Here is a 27651-nt window from a genome sequence, read left to right on the forward strand (position 1 = left end):
GCATTTTAAAATTAAGTGTGAGATTCTCCATTTGGTAAAATTTGGGCAAAGTGAAGGACAACTTAACATCTTAGTAAATGAGCTAGAAGTGATGTGGAGGAAACAGCTGATGGGTGTCGGCTGTTTCCATTACTTCCATTACCCTTTTTATGTATTTAAATTTTATTTACAAAGCTGAGAAGAAAAAGCACACTGCTCTAGACCTTGTTTAAAGAAAATCAGACTAGTTGGATGCAAGGACTGGCTCCCTGTCTGGGGTATTCCTGCCTTAAGTGCCAGGCCCTGGCCAGAAAGAAGCTGGATGGCTGGAATAGACTCTACAAAGTCTACTAGACTGAGGGGTTATGGTTGGTTACAGATGTGCATGTGAAGGTTCGATAGGTTCTAGTAAAGAAGGATTTATCTAAATTAAGTCTTCTGAGACTGGTAAGGGAGCTGGGGGGTCAAGGTGCAAGGAGGGTAAACTCATCGAATGCTCCACAGCCACGGTTTCTTGTGCAGGCTCTTTGCCATCTGTGGTGAGGAATTGATCCATGGGGAGAAAAATGGTCCGCTTGCTGCTGGCAGAAAGAACCAGACCAGCAGATATCAAACATGGTACATGACTGTGCCCTGTCTGATATAGAAGCTGATGGGTGGGTCGGCATTTACTTGTAGGCCTCTATTCTAAAGAGATGCCTGAAATGTACCTGGAGTTGTAGAGATAGGGGACGAGGAGACCACAGGTACAGTCTGCAAACTGGACGCCATGCTGTTATACACTGCGTACAAAACAGACAAGTCAGCATAAAGCAAAAGACAATGCAGCTGTGGCTTACAGTAAGTGGTTTTACACACACACACAGACGCTCACTATGCACTTTAGTTGGAACACTGTAGTAATACTAAGTAGAGCCTATTTTTGCTCTCAGAACAGCCTCAGTTCCTAAAGGAATGAATTCCTCGAGATGCTAGAGACATTCCCTTGAGATTCCAATCCATATTGACATGATTGCTTCACACAAATCCGGCAGATTTTTCAAGAGCACTTGATGGTATGCGCCATGTGATTTATGACATGTGATGTCAGAAAGTGGCCCCTTTTTTCTTTGTTTTTTGACAATATTTGGACTCCAGCTTGCATATAGGCCTCATTGGCCTATGGAACAGAGCCAAATGGCTGTAACTCATGACTTTCCTGATTAAATAAATATATATATATATAAACATTTACTTTTCTATGTAATATGGCTGCCAATCACAACTGACCCATACTAACACAATTTTCATATCATTTATGAAAAATTATAAACTTTAGAAAGCTTGTGAAAGTGTTTTGTGCACGTTCACCAATAGGGGGTGCTATAAACGCCACATAAACATTCATCAGCATGTTGCTCAGTAGACATGCTTCTGATAAAGGGGCAGAATCTAACAACCAAACTAACTGATAATAAATGGAGAACTCGGAGAAACTGCTGTACTGAAAATCCCAGGAGATCAGCAATTCTATAACCCCTTAAACCAGCTATGGCACCAACAATCACGCTCAAAATCGCATTGTGTTCCCATTCTGTTGGCTGTTAAACATTCCCTGAAGCTGCCAGCTTGCATCTGCATGATTTTGTAAATTGCACTGATGCCATTCAATTGGCTGATAGATTACTTGTGTGGTTAGACTTGAAAGTACTATACCTATGAACATGGTGGCAGCGATGGCCAAAACTGCGAAAATGGCAAACTGTAGAACGAGCTGGAAATTGAACAGTTGGTGAAGAGGACCGGTTTCCAAAAGCTGCAGCTGACCTGAAAATACACACAAGCTGTGTTAGGACAGAAGTAAAAAAAAAAAAAGCTGATAAAACTGGATCCTGTTTCACATTTTCTGAGTAGTGTAAGAGTTCAGTCCCAGTCATAAAAGGAAGATTCTAGCCAGACCCAACTATAACACGCAGTTGTTCAGTTCTAGAGGTAATGCTGATACTCATGCTATACTAGGAAGTGTGTATAGTGGCGTAACTGATCACAATAAATATATCTTAATGACCCTCCTTATGTAAACACGTGTTATTTGCCCTAACCTGTCTCCATCTGGCTGTGGACGGTCACTCTGACTGTGTGTGTCTGGGCTGATAGGGGTGTGTAGATGGTAATATTTGCAGACGGAGAAGTCTTTTCCAAGGACTGGGTGAAAGCTGAATACACAGACACCAGGCAGATGGCCGGGTCCTCAGCTGAAAGGCTGGGCTCTGACAGCGTAATATCTGGGCTGTCTGAGTGAAACTGACCGATAGACAGCAGAAGAATCCAGAACATGAGAGACACGAGAACAAATACAGGCATACTAATGACATACAGTGCTGTAAATTACCCAATTTCTCATATTGTGGCCTATTTTCCATATTTTAATATATTTCAGATCATCTTATTTTAAAATAAGATAAAGCCCAAAATTTCTTGAGCATTTCTTGAGGTCCTGCAGAAGCAAAGCGGCCACAGACCATCACAACACCACCACCACCATGTTTGACTGTTGGTTGATGTTCTTATGATGGAATGCGGTGAAGCCTGTATCGTCAATAAATGAATGATCAGCATACACCAGCATACACCAGCATACCCCTGACCAGTCACAAGGCTAACATGGCCCCGCCCTCCCTTCCGAGTCTGAGCAACCAAGTGAGCTAAAGCTTGGGCAGCGACTGGGAAAGCAGTTGCCCTGTATGTCCTGTCGTCCCTTATGTCTGCTGCCTGTCACCTCTCTACTTCACCATGGAATTTAGTGGCTGGGTTCTGCGTCAGATGGGAGGTCCTGATGCAGCACCAAAGTCTGGGAGATCTGCTGACCGCCACCCCACCCATACCTCGTTGTATTGGCACAGCTGATACAACTGGCCGCCAGAGCAGAGAAGCAGGGAGGCGACTGCTGCTAGATGCGAGGGACGATGGTGAACACTGAGCAGATGCTTCCCCAGAGCTTGTATCTATGAACGGACTGGTAACTCGGTTCCAGAGATCAGAACCAGAGATCAGAACTGGATTCTCTGGAACATTAACATGTGACAAATATACAAAAACAGAAGTAATAGGGGCAAATACTTTTTCACATGGTACTAATAAATGTCAATATTATAGTTTCAGTGACGCAACAGCTGTAAACACAACATCACCTCACTTCCTCCTTCTCACCTTCAAACTGTTAAGCATCTCCTTGGTGCCCGTCACTGTGATCTCCGCTGCAGGTTTCTGAGGTGTGAGGCTCATGCTGGTGTGGGGACAGTGAAAGGCCGCCACGTACGGGAGCTGGACAGGAGGAGGGAAAGAATGGAGGGAGAAGGGAAAAGAGTGAAAGACTGGCAGGGAGGACGGAGCCTGAAGAGTGGCAGAGAGAGAGATGGAGACCGCAAGAGAGGAGAGGAGGTGGAGGACAGAGTCTGACTGAGGCTGGACTTGTATCTTGCAACTGTACTGAGCTGGGAGACACACACACACAGACACACACACACACACACACAGACACACAAACAAAAAATCGGAATTGTATGAACTGTAGTAGAACCCGAGTGGCTGTGCAATCCTCTATGACATATCCTGCACTGCAAATAAGCATGCAGCCCATTCCACTCACCTGTGTCCATATCATAAAAAGGCGTACTGTGGAACACTGCCTGCAGTGTCTTAAGCTGTCGGTAGGGGGCACTAAAGTGTGCAACACACCGGAGCTCTGCTTCAGGCTTCAGTTTCTTCTCTATGGCATTCCGCTGGTCCACTGAGCATTGGGCTGCAACAGAGTCAGACCACAGAAACAGAAGAGTGTGTCAGAAATCATGTATATATGTATATCACCATATATCATTTAATATTTGTCATGTAAAAAAATTTGAACATTTTTTTTAACATATTTAAACATATGGGCAGATCTGCGGGATGGAGGTAGTATAACACAATCAAGTCAGGCCATCCTAGAAAATTCAGCCCGAGAGCAGAGTGCAAGATGAGTAAAGAGATCTCCAACAATCCAACAATCCTGTAGGTCACAGGGCGTACAGGTGGCTCTTCACACAGTCGAAGTCGAAGCACAGCATCTACAATCAAAAAGACAGCCGACAAGGCCTCTATTACACTGTTCTGAGCACAGAGGGTGACTGTTCCGGTGGGTTTTCGGCCACGGTTCGGCACGGGCCGCTTACAAACCGGGTTAACCATACTTGGGGCCATTTAACCTTTCGATAGGATGGCTCAATGATGTAGAGATCCACTGACTGGCTCTACATTGGCTCGAGATCTACAGAAGAGAAAAACAGCTGAGACTGTATTTTAGCCTATACGGCTAATGTAGCCATCGCAGCTATCACAGCTTAGCGATTAATGCTTGCGGACATTGTCACACACTCGCTGCAAAACTCAGACGCAACCTACAGTAGAAAAGAGGCCCAAGTTTGCTTTTCATGGGAGGTGTGTAAGGAGAAAACCTCTGCTGAAACCAGGCCTCGTGACCACGGCTTTCCCTGTGCCAGTGTCAGCAGAAGAGGAGCCCGGCACCGGAGGGAACAAAGACAAAGGGGGATTACCATTAGGCTAAAAGCTAAGACTTCTATCCATTGACATCAGAAGGGAAAGCCTCCTGGAACAGTATTGTCCATTACTAGGAAGGTTGGGGGGCTGTAGTTCCTACCCCCTAACCACCTGCAATCTCTTCATTTTGCTAGCAGCACAACTTGCTGAGAAGACACAACGAGAAACGAGCAGCACTGGCAATCTGGCAAGACTCAGGAATAATTGCAGTGTCAAAGCTATGCTATAATAGGAGGGTTTGAGCCGTTGCTGGTGCCGTAAACCAACTGATAAAAGTGTTGTAAAAGGAAGATCAGCATTTTCATTCTGAGGCAAAATAACAGGGTGGTAAATCGGCTTATTAAACAGCATCTGGCCATTTTTCACCTCTTCCAAAGTCACACACTTACTATTTATACCTCAGAAAATGCTCACACATAAGAGCATGTTTGACATCTTATTCTTCATCTTATTCTATCCATTGACGCTGTAAGCTATTATGCACTATTCTGGGTCTAATTTAAAGCCCACTGTTCATGGTTTATATGCTGTATTATTGATATTAAAATAAGTGGCAAAATGAGTGGCAAGGTAGGCTTTTCGTTGTGGGCTGAAGTGCACTTATTGGTTATTGGTTAGGCACAGGCCAGGGAAGAGTCACCTGCGTTGGCAGCAGAGGTGTAGAGCTCCACACTGACAATATAGTCAGGTGCTAAAGGCCAGTTAGTTAGGAACCTGTTCTCAGGAGGGGAGAGAACGGGGACAGCTGCAGCCTCTACTGTCACCTGCAGAGCACAAATAAAAATTAGAGTAGTTTATTTAGTCTTGATATATATACAGACAATACTGGTCCACTACCTTTTCAATATTCTGTGATGGTTAGTAAAAAGGGTGGCTGATAGTTTGCATAGAACCAGATGGGCTACAGTCAGAAATTGCGATCTACAACCTGCACCTGTTTGGTAGGTGTACTAGACAGAAGCCAATAAGTAGTGCTTACCTCCCAAAGCCCTTAATTGTAGTCTATAAAGTGTTAGTACTGTGATAATACTGTACCCTGATGTCACTAATGGTTCCAACTACTAAATTACAGGCCTAAAACATCATTCCTTTTGGCACCATGCCTTTACCTCTCTGAGAGCTTGCTGCCCTGCCTCCAGCTGGTAATAAACCACCACTGTCCCAGAGTGCTTTGCAAGCGCCGCCCCTGTTTCTGGGTCCATGTGAAGTACCTGATTTGATGATACATCCCAGCGACCACGCTGACCTGGCAAAGAGGGATGAAGAAATGTAGGGATGAGGGAGAGAATACTCTGTGAGGTGAAGATCAGAGAGCTGTATGACCCGTCCTCAAAGTTCACAGGGCTAAGTTCTTCGCAATGCAACCATCTAGTGAGCGTGCGAATGCCCTAACTTGCTCATCGGAAACATGATGGACGATGTATACCGTAGCGGTCGGTAAGAGGCGAGCTGAAGCAGACCGTGTCTCCAGGCCGCACCACTGCTGGAGGGGCTGAGATGGCAGGCAGCACGGGCAGGGGTGTGTAGTCGCACAAGGCTGGGTTAGTGGGGTCCCCCTGAATGCTCAAAACGGTCAAACCGGGCGATACTGTCTGCACCAGGAAGGAGTGCGTCTCTGTGTCTGCAGTAATCTGCACCAGGTCATCTCTAGAGAAGAGAGAAAGGGAAATAAATAAGGAAGGCTGATAGTGATTATTATTTATTTATTTATTGTATTTATTATTTTACTCTGAATGACCAAATAAAAGTTCGTATAAGGCGCTTTTGGGACGACAGTCTTGTGTATGCGATAAAACTTGTCTCTAGGAAGTCAGTCATTGGACTGCTGGACAGTCAATACACTGTGGAGCTTCAAATGTCACATGTCACTTGAACTAAAATCAGTATGGTAGACTTTCCTTGTGGACCAATTCATTTCATAAGATGTTACACCTGTGTTTGTTGTGTACCTGTTAGTGCTGATATGCGTATGGAGGTTGTGAGCATGGAAGCGATGGCCCAGGTAATCGTAGCAGAAGGCAGTGATGCGTATCCTCCAGCCCAAAGGAAAGGCGGGCAGTGCTCTCTGAGCCTCGCTGTGGAGTGATGACTCAGAGACCACCCGCACAAACCACACTGCTGACACCTGCAGCGCAGCACACAGCACGGTTGACACTCATCCAGTTCACACACAATTAAGATAGGCCATTTTAAATAAAAGCATATCGGGCATAGCTGTTGTCCTGTGACCACTTGTTGGATTTCAGGTTCCTCACATAATTTTAACTGGAGGAGGGACATTAATATTAATAATGAATTATTATACAATTTTTTATTATTATAAATAACCCAGTTTTGCTTGAGCACCAGCCATCAGTATCACCTTTTTCCAATAGTAGGTTTGTTACTGTAGCGTGCTCAGCTAACTCATGCGGATGGTGGACAGTTGGGGCATCACAATGCGTCAATGCACTGTACCCCGTTCACACCTGTACTTTGTGCTAGCCACTTATAATCAGATTTCCCAGGATGCATGTTAATGCCAGGTGTGAACATGGCCAAACACTGAGAGATATTAATTTAAGTGATGCAGTTAATGAGGGCGGTGCTTTGCTGTCAGGGACGCACTGAGACGCTTTGGCATGTTAATGCCTAGTGTTATGATAAGCGTTCCAATAACACTGCTGTCTACAACATGAAGCTTCCTTGTCTTGTCACGCAAAGACCAAAAAGGGGACCCCAAAACACTCGTACCTTCACAGTGATGAAAACTGTCTGGTTGATGCCACATGCTTCCATCGCAATGATCTCCAAGAGGGCGACTCCGGTGTCAGGCCCGGCCCTCAGCACACCTTGGTCGTCAATGGTAATAAGCCCCGTCCCCGAGACGCACTGGTGGAGAGTGTAGCGCACTGGGCAGATAGAGTCTCTGAAATACACAAAAGGACATAGAAAACTACAGCGACTGGCCACTTCATTAAAACCACCTCATTGTTTCTGCACTAACTGACTGTAGTTTTTAGCTCCACTTCCCATATAGCACTGTATAGGTCAGGACCCCACATGACTGACCACCACAGAGTAGGGATTATTTGGGTTTTCCACTCACTCTCCACACTATTAGACACCCCTACCTAGTTGCCCCACCTTGTAGATGTAAAGTCAGGCAGAAGCTCTGATCTATGGCTGCATGGTTTGTGTTTCTTATCCTCCAGTCCCTTATCAGTGCCCACAGGGCATTGATGGATGGATATTTCTAGTTGGTGGACTATTCTCAGTCCAGCGGCACCGCTGTGTCCGATCCACTACTCATACCAGCGTTACACACACTAACACAGCACCACCATGTCAGTCAGTGTCACTACAGTGCTGAGAATGACCCACCACTCAATATTACCTGCTCTGGTACTGTGGTCCCAGGTGCTATGGGGTCCTGACCATCGAAGAACATGGTGAATGGAAGCTAATACCATTACTATTCCATTACTATATATATACAGTGAGTCCAAGAAGTATTTGATCCCTTGCTGATTTTCTTTGTTTGCCCACTAATAAAGACACTATCCTTCTGCACTTTTAATGGTAGATATATTCTAACATGGAGAGACAGAATATCAAGACAAAAATCCAGAATATAATTTTAAAGAATATATTTTAATTAATTTGTATTTCAATGAGGAAAATAAGTATTTGATCCCTCTTGCCAAACACACTCAATACTTAGTGGCAAAGCCTTTGTTTGCAAGCACAGCGGTGAGACGTTTGTTGTAGTTAACCACAAGTTTAGCACACACACCAGGGGGAATTTTGGCCCACTCTTCTTTGCAGATCCTCTCTAAATCATGAAGGTTGGTGGGCTGTCGCTTGGCAACTCTGACCTTCAGCTCCCTCCATAGATTTTCGATCGGATTGAGGTCTGGCGACTGGCTGGGCCACTCCATGACCTTAATGTGATTTTTCTTGAGCCAATCCTTTGTTGCCTTTGCTGTATGTTTAGGGTCGTTATCATGTTGGAAGACCCAACCACGGCCCATTTTCAGATCCCTGGCAGAGGGGAGGAGGTTGTCCCTCAGGATTGTGCGGTACATGGCTCCATCCATCTTCCCAGTGATGCGGTGAAGTAGCCCTGTACCCTTGGCAGAGAAACACCCCCAAAACATTATGCTTCCACCTCCATGCTTGACGGTGGGCACAGTGTTCTTGGGGTCATAGGCAGCATTTTTCTTCCTCCACACATGGCGGGTGGAGTTGAGGCCAAAAAGTTCAATTTTGGTCTCGTCTGACCACAAAACCTTCTCCCAATAACTTGGTTCATCTTTCAAATGATCATTGGCATACTTGAGGCGCGCCTCCACATGTGCTCTCTTCAGCAGGGGTACCTTTCGGGCACTGCAGGATGTGAATCCATTGTTGCGCAAAGTGTTGCCAATTGTTTCCTTGCAAACTGTGGTCCCAGCTGCCTTCAGGTCATTTGCTAACTCCTGCCGAGTGGTTGCAGGACGATTTCTGACTGTTCTCAGCATCATTGCCACCCCACGAGGCGAAATCTTCTTTGGAGCACCGGGCCGAGGTCTGTTGATTGTCATGTTATACTCTTTAAACTTTCTGATAATTGCACCAATAGTTGTTACTTTCACATCCAACACCTTACTAATCTTTTTGTAGCCCATTCCAGCTTTGTGAAGGTCAACAATTCTGACTCTGAGGTCCTGTGACAGCTCTTTGGTTTTACCCATGTTGGAGACTTGAAATCTGTGTGATCTGTCTGATTCTGTGGACAGGTGTTTTTCACACAAGTGATTAGTGAGAACAGGTGGCTTCAGGTCAGGTAACAAGTTGATTGGGAGTGTCTAACTGGTCTGTAAAAGCCAGAACTGCTAATGAATACTAAGGGATCAAATACTTATTTCACTCCATGAAATACAAATCAATTAATATATATTCCTTAGATTTATTTTCTGGATTTTCTTTTTAATATTCTGTCTCTCCATGTAAGAATACATCTACCATTAAAAGTATAGAATGATCATGTCTTTATTAGTGGGCCAACGAAGAAAATCAGCAAGGGATCAAATACTTCTTGGACTCACTGTATATAAATATATATAAATATATATACACCTTGGTTTGGGCAAGGGGGATTATTGTGTGATTAGCATGCTGGCTAACTTGATTATCATATACATTTAAACACACACTGAACACAAATACTCCGGATAATTGCTATAGTATAGTGTCACAAACTGGGTTTTAGTATAAAATGTAGCAATCCAAAGATATTATCGAGGCAAGCAGCAGACTTAGCAATTAGCAAGCTGGCAAACTCGCCTCCAATAAACAGTAAAATGACAAAATGAGTTTATCTAAAGCCATTTTGGGTCTTCTCAGCTGGGCTAATTAGTAATGGAAGCCTGTACCCCACCAAGATCATATACAGTACTTATACAATAGGTGCATGTCTATTCAAGTCAACGGCACAATACATGCCACAGGTCTTTATACGGTGCTTCCCCTTGCCCTTTCAGATGTCAGCACAGCTAGAGCAGCAGTGCTACTGGTGGCAAAATCACTCATACTGACCCCGGCCAAGTCCTGTAGTGTACTGCAATCTGACAGAATGACCGTTCACGTCATATAAACATTACTGAGCATTTTCTAAAGTTAACGATGTCACAACATGTCGGTAGCGAAACTGCTATCATAGTGCCCACAGATGCTCACTTATTGCTTTGCAGGGCATACTGGGATTGGGGAGACATGAGAATGGACATGGACCTTCCAGTAGCTACCTGTAACTCCTCCAACACCTGAAAGACAGAGACAGAGAGAGAATGTGATGTCATGAGAGCTGTAGTAATATGAATTCCAGTTCATGACTGGGGCTTATAACAGGTTCTTATTTCATGTTTACCAGTATCTGTATCTCATCTGTGAGCTGATCTTGGAGTGAAGTGTTGGTGGAGTGTGTGTATCTGGGCTGCACACACACTTTGAGACTGGTTCTGCCTGCTGCCCAGGCCTTCACCAGCACTGAGAAACTGTGTGACGGGGACACGCTGATACCTGCCTGAAAAAACAGAGAACAGTGTTACATCAGTGTTACTGCTAAGCTGAGAGTGGGTCCACCACTCACAAAATATCTATTCAGTCAAGAGCAGCTCTGTGGTCAGACACTGGTCTGGGGGATGGGCTAACACAAACTAAGCCTATAGCTACAGTAGGGGCACTCAAGTATGTATCTTACAAATTTCCACCAGGTTAAAGATCCACAGAGAACAAACAAGCGACATAAGTCAAGGCTGCACCATCTGATGGAGGCCAGATGGAGACACTGTTGCAAGTGTTTGACTGTGAGAGCGCTTCAGTGCTGCTGTGGCTTCAAACGCTATATGTCCAAATGTTTGTGGACACCCCTTCTAATGAACAACTTCAGCTACTGTAAGTTGCACTTATTGCTGACACAGATGTGCAAATGCGCACACACAGCTTTGCTAGTTCCTGTAAAGAAGTACTGCCAATAGAATAGGACACTCTGGAGCAGAAAGCATGAACTTTTTAGCACCATGCATTGAGCTGTGGAGCAGTGGAAGAACTGTGTTTTCTGAAATGATGGACAGTGCTCCATCCAATACTTCCAAAAGGCTCTTGTCGCTAATTGCAGTCAAATCTTCACAACAATGATCAAGCATTTAGTAAAAAGCCTTCTTCCCTGAACAGTAGAGACATTTACTCCAACAAAAGCAGGATAAATACCCTTGATTTTGCAAAAAGCGATGAAGGAGCAGGTGTCCCAATACTTTTGTCCACAGAGTGTATGGTGTATCTGTGGGTAGTTTTGTTCAGAAGCTGCATGTTTGGTCAGTGTGCACAATTTAGTGACTGTATCTGTCTGTGCACTTTACCTGTGTATGCCGTGGCTGAATCTCCAGCACCCCCAGTTGACCCAGACTCCAGATGAAGCTGAGTCCAGCCTCCACACTGCCCAGAGCCAGAGGATTCTGAGTACTGTCACTTCCCATTACATACACTGGCATCTACACTCACAGCAAAACACAGCATGTCAAAGCACAGCAAAAGAAAGAGCTGAAAGAACAACAGGAAAAAAGTTCCAAAAAAAACAACCTCTGTTCCCACAGACATTCGGACCAGCGGAGCCTGGATCCTCACAGCAGTGAGGCTGAACACCTCTACCTCCACTTCATCCTGAGCCATACAAGAAACAAGAGAAGTGAAGATGAACTGAATTGACTTTAATGCTTAAAGGAACAGTTTGGGCAAAAAATTGCTCGGATGGTCCATGAGGGATGCCTCGTAGATGCTCACTTGACATTCAACTAACATTCACCATGTAAATGGATTGTAACCCTACACCTAACCCTAACCCCAACCTTTTACTGGACGTGTACTGTGGCAGTGGCTGATTTCTAAGGATCTTGATATATTTGTAAACCCGTTCCCAGACCCATCTGCATCTGCAACCTTCTTTCTGAAAGCCTCAGACAGCTCTTTAGATCTAACCATGGTAATAACACTCACTTTACCAATCAAGAGCAAACCAAACTTGCTGCACCTAATTCTAATTTTAGGCATTTGAAGAAGTAATACATGTGGACTTTTTCCTCACAGGAAAATAGTATATATATATATATATATATTTACATTTACATTTTACAAATGATTTTTAAAGACATTTCTTCAGTTGTATGTGTTTAGTTATATAATCTCCAAATATTGTTTAAATGAAGACCAAGGGCCCTATCTTACACCCTGTGCAAGGGGCATTGCGATGCTCAATGCTATCTTTCACCCTGCAAACAGTCTATTTTCAGGCCTTCCGCCTGCATCGTTTAAATAGCAACGGTGCTTGTGAATATATCTATGCCGATGGGCGCGGTGGTCTCGAAATGAGGTGTGTTCCGGTAAATTTCGGTAAATATGAGGTCTGTTCCAGTAAATATTTTTGCAACAAAAAACGCAGGAGCTCCACTGACTGAAAATAACCTAGGCAGACGTCAACAGTCAGATGTTCGTTGCTATCTTGGAAGTGAATTGTCAACACAGGCGTGTGCAGCCAAACGCTCGTACACCCCCCCCACGCTTTACACCACTGAAATAGCAATCCACCAGAGTCAGACCGCATCTGGTTCTTAAAGGGAATAGCGAGTGACACGCTGAGTGGTTTATTGCACATTATGCCCAGAACACACCCATGATTAATTAAGAGACTTAGTACATGATTAAAAATATATATAAATCAAGTTTTTTATGGGGTGTCCTAACATTTTCACATGAATGCATATGATGGCAAAACACCAATAATAGGACCCCATCTCCCCAGGGGAGTGTCTGATGTGTACCTTGAGGTTATTGGCAATAACTCAGTCCTCTACGTCCAAAATGCTAGAAAACAAGCTAAACAGCTGAATCTATGAGCTATAAGCATGCTGAACTCGACCAAACACAAACACCCGTGGCACAACAACCCAACATGTACGTTCGGTTGGTGTGTGCCCTGGCCTTTACATGTACTTTGTGTGGAAATTTGCCAAATTAACAAATAGAAATATTTTGATTAGCTAACCTCTGCAAAGGTAAGCAGTGCTCCTGTGTCCTGTGTAACAGTGTGAAGAACACCTCTGAGTTTCACCACACCCACCGCCAAACCTCTCACCAATCCAGTCTCTGTGACACTGGCTATGTGGCTGTTGCTGACCGAGAAGCCCACGCTTGATTGAGGCTGGGGTCCACCTTCCCATTTCACCTGGTCATGTTCAACAAATATAATGACAAAAAATGCATCCACACAATTACTTCACTCCATTACTCTACAATCATCAGTTCATACAGTGCTGTGCAAAAGAATTTGTCAATGACCCGACGCAGTCAATCAACCAAGACACGTTTGCTTAATTAATAATGGATATGTTAAACTCTAGGTCACCAATCTCATCTCTCCTCAAAAATGTCTCTCAAAAGACATCCAGATCTTTGTTTATTTGCATACAAATAAGGGTGCTTCAGAACACGGTATGACCAACAACAAAAGCGTCCATTCTCAATGTGTCTTAATGGTGGGCAGCCATTCTGAGTAACCACTGCCAATTAACCCGCCCAAATATTATCCCCCCAGCACTAGCAGTGCACCCCGACACTAGGAGGGTAAGGCCTTAACACATGTCTCCAACCACCGCCTCTTTTCGGGCCGTTGCGGCATCGCCGGGCAGCCAACACACTCTGAGGAAAGCGTTGGGTCCCTAGCTCCACCATACCAGCTAACAGACGCCTGTGCCGGCAAACATCGTTTTAAGAGTGGTGAGGAGAACAAGTGCTGTTTACCCGCCCGGAGAGAGCGTGGCCAATTGTGCTCACTCAGACTCTGGCAGCTGATGGCAAAGCTGACTATTCCAATTGTAGTGGTTTAATTAGGGTTAATACATACTGTGTTTACACTTGTTTATGTAGCTTTTTTGACAGATGTTAAAAGCAAACATGGTATTTATAAGGTAACATGATATATATATATATGCCCACTGCACCATTTGCTAGCAGCGTTAGCACACTTTGCATAAAGAAATCAAGCATGTATTGGCTGATTGACTGCATCTAAGGTCAATGGCGTCTATTCTGGTGGATCTAATATGTGTGTGTGTGTGTATGTGCATGTGTAAGACAAGCAAAAACATGCTCACCTGACGCACACTACCCAACACAAGAGCCATTCTGCGTGGCTGCAGGTTAAACCGGGGATAGACCTGTACATGTTTGTGGGAGGAGATTACGGTACTTCCACTGCCGTCCACCGCTGATAGATGCAGACTGACCATGCCCACCACCTGGCCTGTTAGACGAAACCCCACCGAGAACCCGTCCGCTGGCTCCACCTCCCTGCAAAACACAGGCAGCCAGTTGATCACAGACTGCTTCAAATACACAGAACAACAATAATACCATGTAACAAAATACAAAATCTAGTGTGAAGATGCTCTGAGGAAACTTTCCCTGCAGTTGCTAATGTGGCCAACTGTGAAGGAGAGCAGTTAATGAGTTAATGGTCAGTTGAGCCCACAGGAAACAATAGCAACAGCAGCGGCTTTGTGATTTTATTGCGTGTCATACTGTAAGGGATGATGGCAATATGATTTGGGCTAAATTCTGTGGTAGATGTTCCCATGTGCATCATTTCCAGATTATACAATAAAGATTCTGATTGCCTCATCCATCAGCTCTGCCCACTTTTAGACACTAGCCACATTCCAGTGATTCTGGTCCAGAGTTTCAGACGCAGTCAGACGTTTAGCTGCTGTGGACCACATCTTTGTGGATCACCCTTAGTATCCTCAGGCACTCTCCTCGGTTTAGAGATGGCACATTAAAGGTGCCAAATAATGCCTTTATTGAACATTTAACCCATTAGAGCCCAGCCCCAGTGTTTAACACTGTTCAACATAATTGAATTAGTTAAATAAATTGAGCAGCTCATTAGTGTTTTTTTTCCTTATTGGGTCACATATTATGTAAATAAATTTAAAAAATAATAAAATCCAGATGTAATCCAGATGTCACAACAACAATTTCATAACTCAACAAATTTAAAATTCCTGGGCTCAGAACTGGTTTTATATCATTTTAGAGCAGCAGTCTGCTTTAAGTGAGGTACAAATCCATAGAATGAAAAAAAAGGTGTAGATTTGAGCACAGTATCTGTTTTCTGTTGCTTGTTTGTAGAGATGCTAAAGGAATTTACCAGGCATCAAGTGGAGTTATGACATTTTGGAAGAAGGACCATGCCCCAAACTTCTACTTCTGGCCCACAAAGCCCTTATAAAAACCTGCTTCTCTCCTCCCTTTCCCCCCATCACTCTTACTGACTTACTTAACCTTAGCAGAAAGGACTAGCATGTGGCTCCACTTGGCGACTAGATCAGGCAGTAAAACCATTAATTTGCATTATGCTCGGTACGTAACGGGCCTTTGTACTCAGTACTTACCTGTTAATGCTAGGGGGAAAGCCTCAGCTACATGTGTAAGTGTGAAGTGTTCCTCCAGGATTGTTGTTGTTACTCAAAGAGAATGAAGACTTACTCTACAGTGACGACAGAGGAGGACGGGATGAGTCTGAGCTGCATGAGCGTGAGAAAGTGATGGGGGAAGGGCTTCCTCTCAGAGTCCAGAACGCGCACTCGCACCACAGCGGTCTGGCCCATCTCCACCTGCAAAACACAGGTGTACATATATCAGTGCCATATGTGACCTTGTGCTTCCAGAAAACGCAATGCCTTTAACTGAGTCTGTATTTGATTTAAACAGAGTGTGATGAATGTAAGGCTCACTACTACAGCTGTCGGAACATGTTGAATAAGGTCCTATTTGCATAGTATGCAGTTAAGCGCTTAATGCAGAAAGGTATATTACTCAGTAACTACAGGGACTTATGTACAAACTTGCAAACTGGGCTATTCTTTGGTAATAGGAGCTTGTACTAGCACTTTCGGCCCACCGGCGGACCATTTAAGGGGTTAAGTTGAAACTGTTGGACTAAGGGATTGAAGGATTCTGAACCGTCAGAGCTGAAGGCCGATTTATGCTTCTGCACCAGCAGAGTCTACGGCGTGGCTTGTGCCGTTGTGAGCTTTTGTACTTGTTCGTAGTTGCGTCTGAGTAACTCTGCAGCCAAAACCACTAGTCTGGCCGGGGGGGGTGTGTGTGGGGGGGTCTTTTAATGCCAGTGTGTCGACTCTCTTGGCATATTACAAAGGACAGCGGCTGAAACTGAGTGGATTATGCTGGAGTTGGAGCAAAATAGCTGTTGTTTACTTTTACTAGGGATGACGGCTACTGAACTGAGGCAGCAGGAGGGTGAATTATCTGTGCTTGTCCAGCCACTGAGAGACACGGACGAGGAAACGCAGGTACCTTTTGGGTTGGTATGTGCAAGCATTTATCTTATCACATCAGCGTATGCACAATCCACAACCCATGCTGCTCCAAATAAATGTAAAAGTGGTGGCGAAGGCGGCAATGCGAAGCTACCAATCACAGTATCTGGGGAGGTGCATATCGGGCTACGGCCTAGGGTATGGTGTACGGTATCTACGCCGCGTAGCCGCATTCAACGCAGAAGCATAAACGGGCCTTAAGGGTATGAAAAGGAGTACTATGGCATACTGTGTCTGTGAAGTCAATCTGGAAGTCTGAGATGTCCGAGACAGTGATGAAGGCCACTGCAGGCTCGGGAGAGCTTAGGCAGACGTCATGAACCAGGACAGATGAGAAACCAGGGCCGAGAGGGGATATCTTGAACAGATAGAAAGAGACAGGAAGCATTCTAGCGTGAGCTCAACTACCATCTCAAGTGTACTTCCATTTAATCTACACAGTTCGACTGAAGCATGCCCAGCTGTACTGTACTATTCTCTCACTTACTCTAGGCCTGCACAATCTACAGATATGGTGTCATGCAAAAGTTTCTGTTGCTGTAAGTAGCTAAGCCAGTAAACGACAACTTGATTTTCATCTTTTACAGTTTCAGAGTAACAAAAAAGACAAAAAGGTCCGAAGCAAACCTTTGGGCACCCTGCATTTCAGAACGAACACCCCCTTTTTATTATTCAGTTCTTGTTTAGAGGATTTTCGCCTATTTTTATGTTAACCATAAACTAGAAAAGACTTGAAAAGACTCGACTTGAGAAGACTAAGGCTGACACTCACATCTCAATCTGTGAGTAAATCATTACTCACAGAGTTTATAGCCACAGGCTATGATTTATTTTCATTTGATTTGATTATTACTCTGTTATTTTAATTATTATTAAAATAATAATTAAGTCTCCCCCAAGTCAGAGATGTTCCTGTACCATCTTATAGCTTCCTGTTTGGTGCTGGAGAGAGCTCACCTATTGGTTATTTACAATGTCCACATCTCATTCTGCATGAGCCAAGACTTGTCAAGGCATCAAGACGAGTTAAGACAGCGGTTCTGACCACCATACACCAAACGATCAGGATAACGGGAGCATCTAGTCTCTAGGGAGACTCCTGTGATTTAATTCAGACATTGGAAATTTGCCTGCAACAATGGAATCTCTTGAAAAGGTGTAAGGCCGGCATTACTTGTAAAAGGTTTCTAATGCTGTGAGATTCTTAGGCCGTCTTGCTGCACTGCTCTATTTCGGTCTAACCACAGATAACAAGGTTAGAGGAGTCAGAGAATTTTATAAAGCTTTGCAATTCACATCACTTGCCCTTTCCTAATGATGATTATGAACAAGACAGAGGCCTAACAAGCTAATGAAGGTCTGAGACCTCGGTAAAAGTTATCTGAGAGCTCAGGTCTCTTGGGTTGCCCAAACTTTTCCATGGTTTTCCTTTCCTTACCTTCACTCTGAAATTGGACAAAATGAACACACTAATTTTGCTTAAAATGTTGATAAGTATCCTTAGTTTTCCTAAGCCTATAAAACAATAGTCATGTCACAATAACTGTTTTTTTGTGGGCGATAAACTGTCCCGGAAATAATGTTGATAAACGATATTACTGTCATTTTAAGATCTTTTAATGCATTCTATGGATGTAATGATCATATAGTATTATGCATTCTCTCAACTCCAAGAATCCAATTAGAACTAATTGTATCTCTTTACCTTCTCCAAATTATTGACTGCTCACTGGTCCGGCCAGCCTGACTCTGAAGGAAGACTGACTGCTGGGCTCAGCTGCCTCCCGCATCAGACTACCAGCTGCCCACCCTCCTGCTACTGCCTACTGACTATTGCTGCTACTAATATTACTATTACCACATTACCATCATTACTTTCATAATCCTGACCATTCTCTTTTAAGGTTATATTCATTATTTTGCATTATTATGATATCAGCACACCTGAACCGAAGAACAGTCTAATGTACAGTACATGTACAGTCATTTTTAATCAATCATTTATAAAAATACTTAAACAAACAAAACTGACCTACCAGCTGGTTCACGTGAATGGGCGCACTGAACTCACTGTTCACTGGATCATTTTTTCGAATCAACAAAAAAGAAAAACAAGGGACACAAACCAGAGCAATGTCACTTAAGATACCAAGATACCCACAAGTAAACACACTGGGCAATATCGAGGTCAGCAAAAATGAAAGGGTGTGTCCATATATCGTATGACAAGTCGATAAGTCACAATCATTGTGACAGACCTATTAAATACAAACATTTATATTCAGGTGTGCATCCTGGCCAATCACAGATGTCTTCTGTATGTATGGATAAATCACTGGACACAAACTTATTATATATACTGTCAGTGTACTGGACTAAACTCTGACATGCGTCATGGCACTCTCGCTGTACTGTACTCTACTGTCTCCTATACCACACTGTATTGTCACCTGCAGGCTACAACCCTCAAATCCAGGCTTCAACCTGCCTCACGCTGCTCTCACCTGCACTGTGTGGGTAATCTCTGCATAGGTGATACTGGCAATGTCTTTGTTCTGCAACTGAACTAGGAAGTGCCCTGAGCCATGCAGCAAGGTCAGCTCCTCCTGTTGAACGAGAAAACATGTAAACGTGTAATGGAGAGCAGAAAGAAGGCGGAAGGACAGAAGGAAACCATGCTCACAGTGACTTTGGGGTGGTTGAAAAGGGTGATGGAGCGCCGATCCCACTGAACATCTTCCACCAAGCGCAGATTCACAGAGGCAGAGATTAATGTCCCCCATAGCTAGAACATATCAGAGAATAACGCCAACATAAACACACACACACACAACAACTACAGCCGCACAATTTGTTGGTCATTAGGGAGATACTGGCCTTTGCAAGGTTGATGCTACAGGCTACGGCAATAAGATATGCAGTAGGAGCAGTAAGAGCTCTCTTACCAGTGACTAAATCACATCCCTGATGAGATACCTGAAACTACCTACATCCATGAAAAACATCCTGAAACTACCTACATCCAACAAATGTAGGTAGTTTTGGTCAAAAATAATACAGCCTGGGACTCCCAAGTGGCACGACCATCTAAGCGTTCACTGACTCTATCACTGGGAGTTCACATGCTCTCTCTGAGCGGACTGTGTGGACATTGTGGCCCTTCAATTCCCCTTCATCACTCAGGGTGATGCTAGCCAGAGTGGGCATTTGGTGGCTGATGTGACAGATCTGGCATTGTTCTCCAATGACAGTGTGTGGCTTCATGTAATTAGGAGGATATGCTAGCATGTGCTAGCCTTGTTGGTAGCTTTGTGTGATATGGTGGAGCCCTAGATAGTGGGTGGTAATTCTGGCTATTGGTTTTTGCCCAATGTCAGCAGAAAATGCTGGATTTTATAAATATATATATTTATATATAAATATAAATTAATCTTAATTACACCAGTTCAAATTCAATGACTTTCCAAGACTTTTCAAGTACCAAAAAAACTAACAATTCAAGGATCAAATCCTGTAAGTTGTTTACGAGAACGTTTGGTCTATGCTAGTAGACTGTCCAGACTAGCTAGTTAACAACATGATGCACGTTCCTGATACCACGGTCATATAAAATACAGGCAGCGACTGGTCATGTGAAAAATATGCTAATATAAAAGTTGTTTTAAAGTTGTGTTTAAAATTATTATATAAAATGGCGACAGGAGCTCATTACAATATTTTCCATGACCTCCAAGGACTATTTAGTACTGGATTTTAGCATGCTTATTTCCCATGACTTTCCAGTACCGTACGAACCCTGAATCTGAGTTCATCTGATGTGATCCTGTAACAAGCCCAGCCTAAAAATAGCACATAATCAGATGTTCTTTTAGATGTGCACTTTAAGTGAAGCTTTAATGAAAAAAGAAATAGATAGATAGAAACAGTGAAAAGAACATATACCTACCCCAGAAGAGGCGAGGGTTACAGTCACGGTTACTGCTCCTGTTTGTCCATATGACTGGAATGTCTGGAGACCTGTTAATGGTGAATTTCAACCAATCAGTGACCAAAGCAGTGCTATCTCAATCCAGTCGCAATGAGCTATGACTACGCTACTAGCTTATGATGATGTGAGAGGAGACTGTACGTTGGGAAAGAACTTTTGGGGACTTGAGTTTAGGCGGCTTCTGTTTGGAGCTAGAATCCAGGCCTCCCTAGATAAATGGAGCTAGGACTGAGAGATGTGTCTGAGTTAACCCAAGGTGTAAGAGATGTGTCTAGTGGCCCAATGTTTTATTACACACTTCTATAACCTATAACCAGTTTTCTGTCGTTCCTGAACAATAGGGGATTGTAAGGGGTTAAAGAAAGGAGGCAGGGTGGTGGTGGGGTATGGAAACTTAGGCATTGACCTTGTAGGACGTTCTTCCTCTCTACTTAAAGTACAGACAATATGGTGGAGCCTACTACCCTTTTAGCAGTGAAGCACATGTTTGCCCATGTTATAGATAACAGTATGGCCTAAAGTGACAGAAACCTCTTGAGATTTAGGCGTATTTGTAACTTGGCCTCAAAGTTGGCCACGGCTGACGGTGTACAGTTCAGGTAGGGATACAACTGCGTAAATCCAACGTCATTTTGCTGAAGGAACTCTGTACGTTATATATTCTGCTGCAATATACGGCGCCTGAGCATACACACATACACACCATGCAGCTTATAGCCTGTTTGTGTGGGGAGATCTTCAAGACTCATGGTGGAGTGTGGCGGCAGGCAGAGGAGAGCTGTGTCAGAGGTCATCCAGGTTACTGTGAGGGAGGTGAAGTTGTCAAACTGCACCCCCTTCTGGTCAAACACAGATAACTGCACCACTGTCTCTCGAGTGCTGGACACAGGGAACTGGAGGGCAGAGAAAGAAGGGAAAGTAAGCAATAATGAGGAGGAAGAGGTGACCTGGGTGTTTCCAAACAACAGATGAAACATCTAAAATTCATTTTTTATCAAAACCACTTATTTTTATGACCAGACGAGCAACGGGCAGCAGATAAATCCCTCCTGTGTACTGAAGGAGTAAGAGCGTGAGATGGGGATGAGTATGCGGGGTGCTGTTCCCTGCTGCAATCGCTTGGTTACAGATAAGTCTGTGTTCTGCTTGCGTTCTTTATTTGAACTGTCAATTTAATCAGACATCAGAGCCACATGCTGAGACAGTGAAAGCAGACAATAGTGCCACTTCGTTCTAGAGAAGAATCCCAACAGAAGCAAAGCTTCTTTCATTTTCCAGAAAAGGTCACCCTGAATTTTGAACAAAGGCGAAGGTAGAGTTACATACAGCGCCTGGCAAATGTATTCAATGGCCGTAAAAGTCATCAGATTGGTCTGGGTTACAAATGACGTTTTGATACTTTGTGCTGTCTTAAAGGAGAATGACCCTCGAAATGAGAGAATTTAAAGTGACAAAAACTACCGACTGAACAATTCTCTTAGAGTAAGGGTGCTTTCACACCTGCCTTGTTTGGGCTTCGGGACTTTGGGACTTTTTAGTTCGGTCCAAACCAAAATAGTAAGCGTGAACGGTGCTCACCAAAGGACCACATTTTGGTCAGACCGAATTTGAATCCAGCACGAATCTGCATTGTGTGTAGAATGATCAGTCTGACAATAAAAACTGTAAAGTTTCATAACCCACTATGAATCTGCTGTGTGTGTAGTTTTACAGCACAACAGTGTTTAATATGGAATGATTTGACTCCAGTTCTATATCCAGTCTATTTATAGTTTGTCAATAATATAATAATACTTCATACAGCAGAGAATGACAGACGGGCTTAAATACACAGCACTTGACGAGACACAGATGTAACAAGCCAGTATTCAGGTGAGCCTGGTTGAGCAAACTGCTTCTCTTTAGGTAAACTCTCACTGGTGGTGCTTCTCCGCTTTGGCGGCTGGCTACGAACTGTGCAGACAGGGTTGGGGTACGAGTGGATCTCCCCGGTTACAGTGCTACGTGGTGAAGCAAAGAAGCAATGGGTGAAAGATGTGAGGAAAGATGGGGCACGTGGGGCAGCTGCTCCTCAAGCTTTTGCTCGCCAGGTTTAGCTTTATCATCAGCTTTAGCTCTCCAGGTTGCTAAGACTCAATGAGAGGGCCTTGTGAGTGGCTGGGGTATGCAGACAAAAACGTGACCCACTTTTAGGACCTCACATTCCTCTGGTAATTTACAACAGACCATGACAACCCTACCAGTACCTAAACCAGTAAACCAGTAACAGCTTAAAACTTTGTGAATGTGTTTCAGGCTGTACCAGCAGAGCACTGGTAAAAGCCCTCTCGCTCTCTCTCTCTCTCTGTCTCTCTCTCTCTCTCTCTCTCTCTCTCTCTCTCTCTCTCTTTCACACACACACACATACAGAGCTCAGGACAAAGGTATGCTGTTACTATGGAAACTGACATTCACCAACTTTTTTACCATGCTTGTCACTCAGCTGCTCGACAACACTGAAGTGGTAGGGGGCGTGCAAGTGAGGGACGGAGAGAGAAAGAGGCAGAGAGAGGAGTACTTAGAAATGTGGAAACGACAAGAGAGAGGCAAAGCCTAGATGAAAACAGGACAATGGATAGAGAACGAGAGCTGACACAGACATCACTCACTGAGCTGGAAGGGTGCTGCAGCTGGGGGCAGGCGTAATGATGTGAGGATGGGGGGGTGGATGCTGGAGACGAAGAAAGAAGTGGTAGTAGAGAAAGGCTAGCCGGGACGCCACACTCCACTCTCACTCTGCTCTCCTCTACTGAGGGTGTCTCATTCGGTGACCCTGGGGTGTTGCCACACTTGAACACTAACCACTACACATATACACACACACACACATACATTCACACATACACATAAAGTCATGTGAAAAAAGTTAAGACACCTCATGAAAATCTTTTGACATCTGATCTTAATTTGAAGAATATTGGAAGATGGAGGTGATATGACTAAACATATACAACTAAAGAAACGTCTTTAAAAATGTATATTTATAAAACGTAATTAGTAGAAATGCACATTTCTTGTAAGAAAATTGATGCTTTACCCAGCATCAATACTACTGCCTTAGCATTCCTATTGTGGCGTTAGCCGACCTCCTTCAGCATCGCTTACGCTGTATTTACATTGCTACCGCTGTGCTTTCATCGCCACCATGGCATTAGCATCACTACTGCGCCGGCTGCTGACCTCCCTAATGCACCTGAATCCCTAATATACCGTTAGTCTCAAGCCATGTTCATGAGGTCCGCCAGAAAGGCAACTGTGGCAAAAGAGTGCTCAGAGTGTCCATTCTAACCCCTGTCCACCATCAAAAGTGCCTACAACTAAAGTGCCCACTAAATTCTGGACTAGACCTTAATGGAAGTAATGGAAGAAAATGGCCTGGTCTGGTTGAGTTCTGTTTACTTTACCTGTTTACCTGTGGGATGTGCTGGATCTAAGGGAAGGTCTTAGGTACCACAGGGTGTCTTCGTCGTTTTTGGAGAGTGAGCTATTTTGGTAATATGCATATTACCATCAGCATATTAATGTTTTGGCTGCAGTGTGTTTTAATCTGATACATCTGTCCATCAAAAACATGCAACACACCCCAGTAAAACATCTGTCCTAGATGGCCAAAAGCATGCTCAACCCGAACCTGCTGAACTACTCAGGTTGTGTCCAGGTTGTGCTCCGCTCTCTCCTAATTAGCTATAATGTCTACATCAGTGATTGGTTGTATTGGTTCTGAGCACCGCTGCAGTTTTCCTGCTCCACCACATCTGATTCATTTCATTTCATAAGTACCTGCAGAGTTGCCTCTAACTCATTAGAGAAGGGAGAATCGCATAACTGTGAAGTCTATGAGCTTCCTGGAGCCGTTATTAAGAACCACTGCTCTACACTATGGCCATGGACCTGGCCTTACTGCGTCAATTTAGTGAAAAATCTAGTTCACACAATTGTTACCTTCCCCCAGGTATAGTAGATCAGCCAAGACGCAGCCATGTGCGGTGTTCAGTGCTAATGCAGCTAACAGATAATGAAAGCTTACAGTCATTAATTAGCATCATGCATACCGCATGCCTAATAAGGCTGCAACAAACAAGTATTATGATAAATGAATAATCTAAAAATTACTGAAACCAATCATCATTTATTTGCATTATGAATCGCTCAATTACCAAATAACTCTTATGTAGATATTTAGCTTGAGGTTGTTTTATGCATTTCATAACTAACAGTGAAGACAATAAAGATGAATACCTTCAAAAATTCAGTTGAAATGAACTTTCCTGCTAATATAAAAGATAAATACTCCAATATCTTCTTCCTGTAAAAGCCTAAAACCAAGGATGTGCAAAGTTGCAGCAATAAAATCGAACTAATTTAAATATGTTTGGTAATAATGTTTCGGATCAGCCCAAAAGAAAAAAGTGAGACAGCAATTTCAGCTTTCAGTTTGAAATGACTTATATTTTGACATGGTCTATATATTTGTTTGTATTACTGACTTTTATTTTGACACAACCTGTTAACTGGTTTGTATTACTGAATTTTATGTTAAGGTGGTCTGTTTGTTTGTTTGCATTAATCACTTTTATTTTGACAGTCCTGTTTATTGGTTTGTATTAGTGACTTTAATTCCATTTGTTGGTTTGTATTAGTCACTGTTTTTGTTGTTAAGTTTGTTTGTATTAGAGACCTTTATTTTGATACGACTTGTTTGTTCATTTGTATTTGTGACTTTTATTTTGACACAGTCCATTAGTTTGTTTGTCCATTAGTCCATTAGGGTTGTTTTTTTGTTTGTATTAGTGACATTTATTTTAACACAGTCTGTATGCAACATAGGGGTTGAATAGAGCGACTGCCCATTCCTCCGTCGTTCTGAGGTTGACTTACTTGAAGACTCCTCCTTTTAACACTCAGCCTGTGACCATGAGACTCCCATTCCTCACACTTACAGAACTCTGCTTTCCACTCACACACCACAGTGATGGTGCTGCAGATGTGAGGCCGTGCTTATGGCTCATTGTTTACATACCGTACCGGTTTCCACTGCAGTTCTGTGTACAGCTTAAGTTATGGAATTATTACTGTAAGAAGTAACAGTGGCAGTAAAACTGTATTTCACACTGGTATGGTTAAACTTTGGCAATTAATCTGCGGGTCCGGTATGTCCCGAACCGTTCCTAGTTAGTATGAGAATCATGTGTGATGGCATCATCAACTAACCGACTATTACATTAGTTGCCAACTAATTTAGACGCCGGTTGATTGCTCAAAATTGCAAAGAGCTATCTAGAGCATTTCTGACCTGCTTTTCAAGTCCGGTGCATGTGACGCGGTATGCATGCCGAGCAAGCCTGACTTCTGTCAGACTCAGCGCCTCCACAGTGATGCTGCCTTCTGGCTGGGCCTGGGTACTGCTGAAGAACCGGGTCGGATCCAGGGGCCATGGCTGTGGCCCCCCTTCAAATACCAACAGACGAGAGGAGCCCACTGTGTTAAGAACCTCAGACACCAGAGCCTGAGACGGTAGAAACAAACATAGATTCATACTGGATTAGAACTGCTCTACAGGTATTACTGTCAGACTGTAAAACCTACACTCACTGCAGATTCATACTGGATTAGAACTGCTCTACAGGTATTACTGTCAGACTGTAAAACCTACGCTCACTGAAGATTCATACTGGATTAGAACTGCTCTACAGGTATTACTGTTGAACTGTAAAACCTACACTCACTGCAGATTCATACTGGATTAGAACTGCTCTACAGGTATTACTGTCGGACTATAAAACCTACACTCACTGCAGATTCATACTGGATTAGAACTGTTCTACAGGTATTACTGTCGAACTGTAAAACCTACACTCACTGCAGATTCATACTGGATTAGAACTGCTCTACAGGTATTACTGTCGGACTGTAAAACCTACACTCACTGCAGATTCATACTGGATTAGAACTGCTCTACAGGTATTACTGTCAGGCTGTAAAACCTACACTCACTGCAGATTCATACTGGATTAGAACTGCTCTACAGGTATTACTGTCGGACTGTAAAACCTACACTCACTGCAGATTCATACTGGATTAGAACTGCTCTAAAGGTATTACTGTCAGACTGTAAAACCTACACTCACTGCAGATTCATACTGGATTAGAACTGCTCTACAGGTATTACTGTCAGACTGTAAAACCTACACTCACTGCAGATTCATACTGGATTAGAACTGCTCTACAGGTATTACTGTCAGACTGTAAAACCTACACTCACTGCAGATTCATACTGAATTCAAATAATTTCAGGAAGTGCACGGAAGTGGTAGGGGGCGTTCCTCTGAGACACATGAAGCCAGCCAACTAGTTCTTTTTGAACTATTGCTAACACAAAATCATTGGACAGATCAGCTCACTAGGAGAAGAATGCCAACTTCTCCTACGTCAGCTTTCAGGCACACACTCTCATCAGCTTACCCTGAGAGGACTATAGGCAGCCAATGTTGCTGTGGCACTGATGTTGCCCCCTACTGTTTCGACAGTAACAGTCACAAGTGTGTGGCCCTGCGCCACTGCCTGTAAGCACACTCCTCCACAGTGTTCACTACCGGCTGCCGGAGACCCTACAAGAGGACAATGATAATAAAAGAGATCAAACACTGACGATCAGTTATTGAGATGCAATGCAATGCTAGGTAGTTTTATGGATTAGGCCTATAAACAAACACACAGGTAAACACAACTAAATATACCTCATTTTCTACCCAATTTGGATGGCCAATTACCAAATCCCCATTTATGTGAACCCCTCTATCACTAGCAATTCCCCAAACACTAGGAGGGTGAAGACTAGCACATATCTCACATGTGAAGCCATTATTTTTTTAATAGAAAACGCAACTCCCCAGCTCTCCAATACAACAGCTAACAGATGTCTGTGCTGACACACACTAGGAGTGATGTGGGGAGGAAATGCCATCAAACCACTCCACAGAGAGAGCAAGGCGAATTGTGCTCTCTCTGGCTTAGTCTACTGGACCACTCAGGCAACTGCCCCAGAGGAAAGCGTTGTGTACCTGGCTCTGATGCACTGCCCAGTACTGCACTGGGGTGACGTGGGGAGAATGCCATCTATCCACTCTGAAGAGAGCAAGGCCAATTGTGCTGTTT

General features: G+C 43.6%; 1 protein-coding gene across 1 annotated transcript in view; it reads right to left on the reverse strand.

Moving 5' to 3' along the window:
* Positions 1-403: 403 nt before the first annotated feature.
* Positions 404-27651, reverse strand: part of LOC140556651 (nuclear pore membrane glycoprotein 210-like) — a 32324-nt gene continuing 5076 nt past the window's right edge. The window contains exons 5-30 of the mRNA XM_072680726.1: positions 26959-27104; positions 25790-26002; positions 23106-23300; positions 21161-21350; positions 19153-19205; positions 18974-19075; positions 16699-16827; positions 15616-15743; positions 14223-14418; positions 13115-13294; positions 11656-11736; positions 11436-11567; positions 10445-10600; positions 10255-10340; positions 7288-7462; positions 6504-6679; positions 5981-6201; positions 5664-5800; positions 5195-5318; positions 3608-3760; positions 3382-3452; positions 3169-3282; positions 2061-2262; positions 1675-1785; positions 690-761; positions 404-513 (exon numbers count right to left, since the gene is read on the reverse strand). Coding sequence (XP_072536827.1) covers positions 404-513; positions 690-761; positions 1675-1785; positions 2061-2262; positions 3169-3282; positions 3382-3452; positions 3608-3760; positions 5195-5318; positions 5664-5800; positions 5981-6201; positions 6504-6679; positions 7288-7462; positions 10255-10340; positions 10445-10600; positions 11436-11567; positions 11656-11736; positions 13115-13294; positions 14223-14418; positions 15616-15743; positions 16699-16827; positions 18974-19075; positions 19153-19205; positions 21161-21350; positions 23106-23300; positions 25790-26002; positions 26959-27104 — 3653 coding nt within the window. The remainder of the gene's footprint in view (positions 514-689; positions 762-1674; positions 1786-2060; positions 2263-3168; positions 3283-3381; positions 3453-3607; positions 3761-5194; positions 5319-5663; positions 5801-5980; positions 6202-6503; positions 6680-7287; positions 7463-10254; positions 10341-10444; positions 10601-11435; positions 11568-11655; positions 11737-13114; positions 13295-14222; positions 14419-15615; positions 15744-16698; positions 16828-18973; positions 19076-19152; positions 19206-21160; positions 21351-23105; positions 23301-25789; positions 26003-26958; positions 27105-27651) is intronic.

The sequence above is a fragment of the Salminus brasiliensis genome, chromosome 5, assembly GCF_030463535.1.
Source record: "Salminus brasiliensis chromosome 5, fSalBra1.hap2, whole genome shotgun sequence".
NCBI lineage: Eukaryota > Metazoa > Chordata > Actinopteri > Characiformes > Bryconidae > Salminus > Salminus brasiliensis.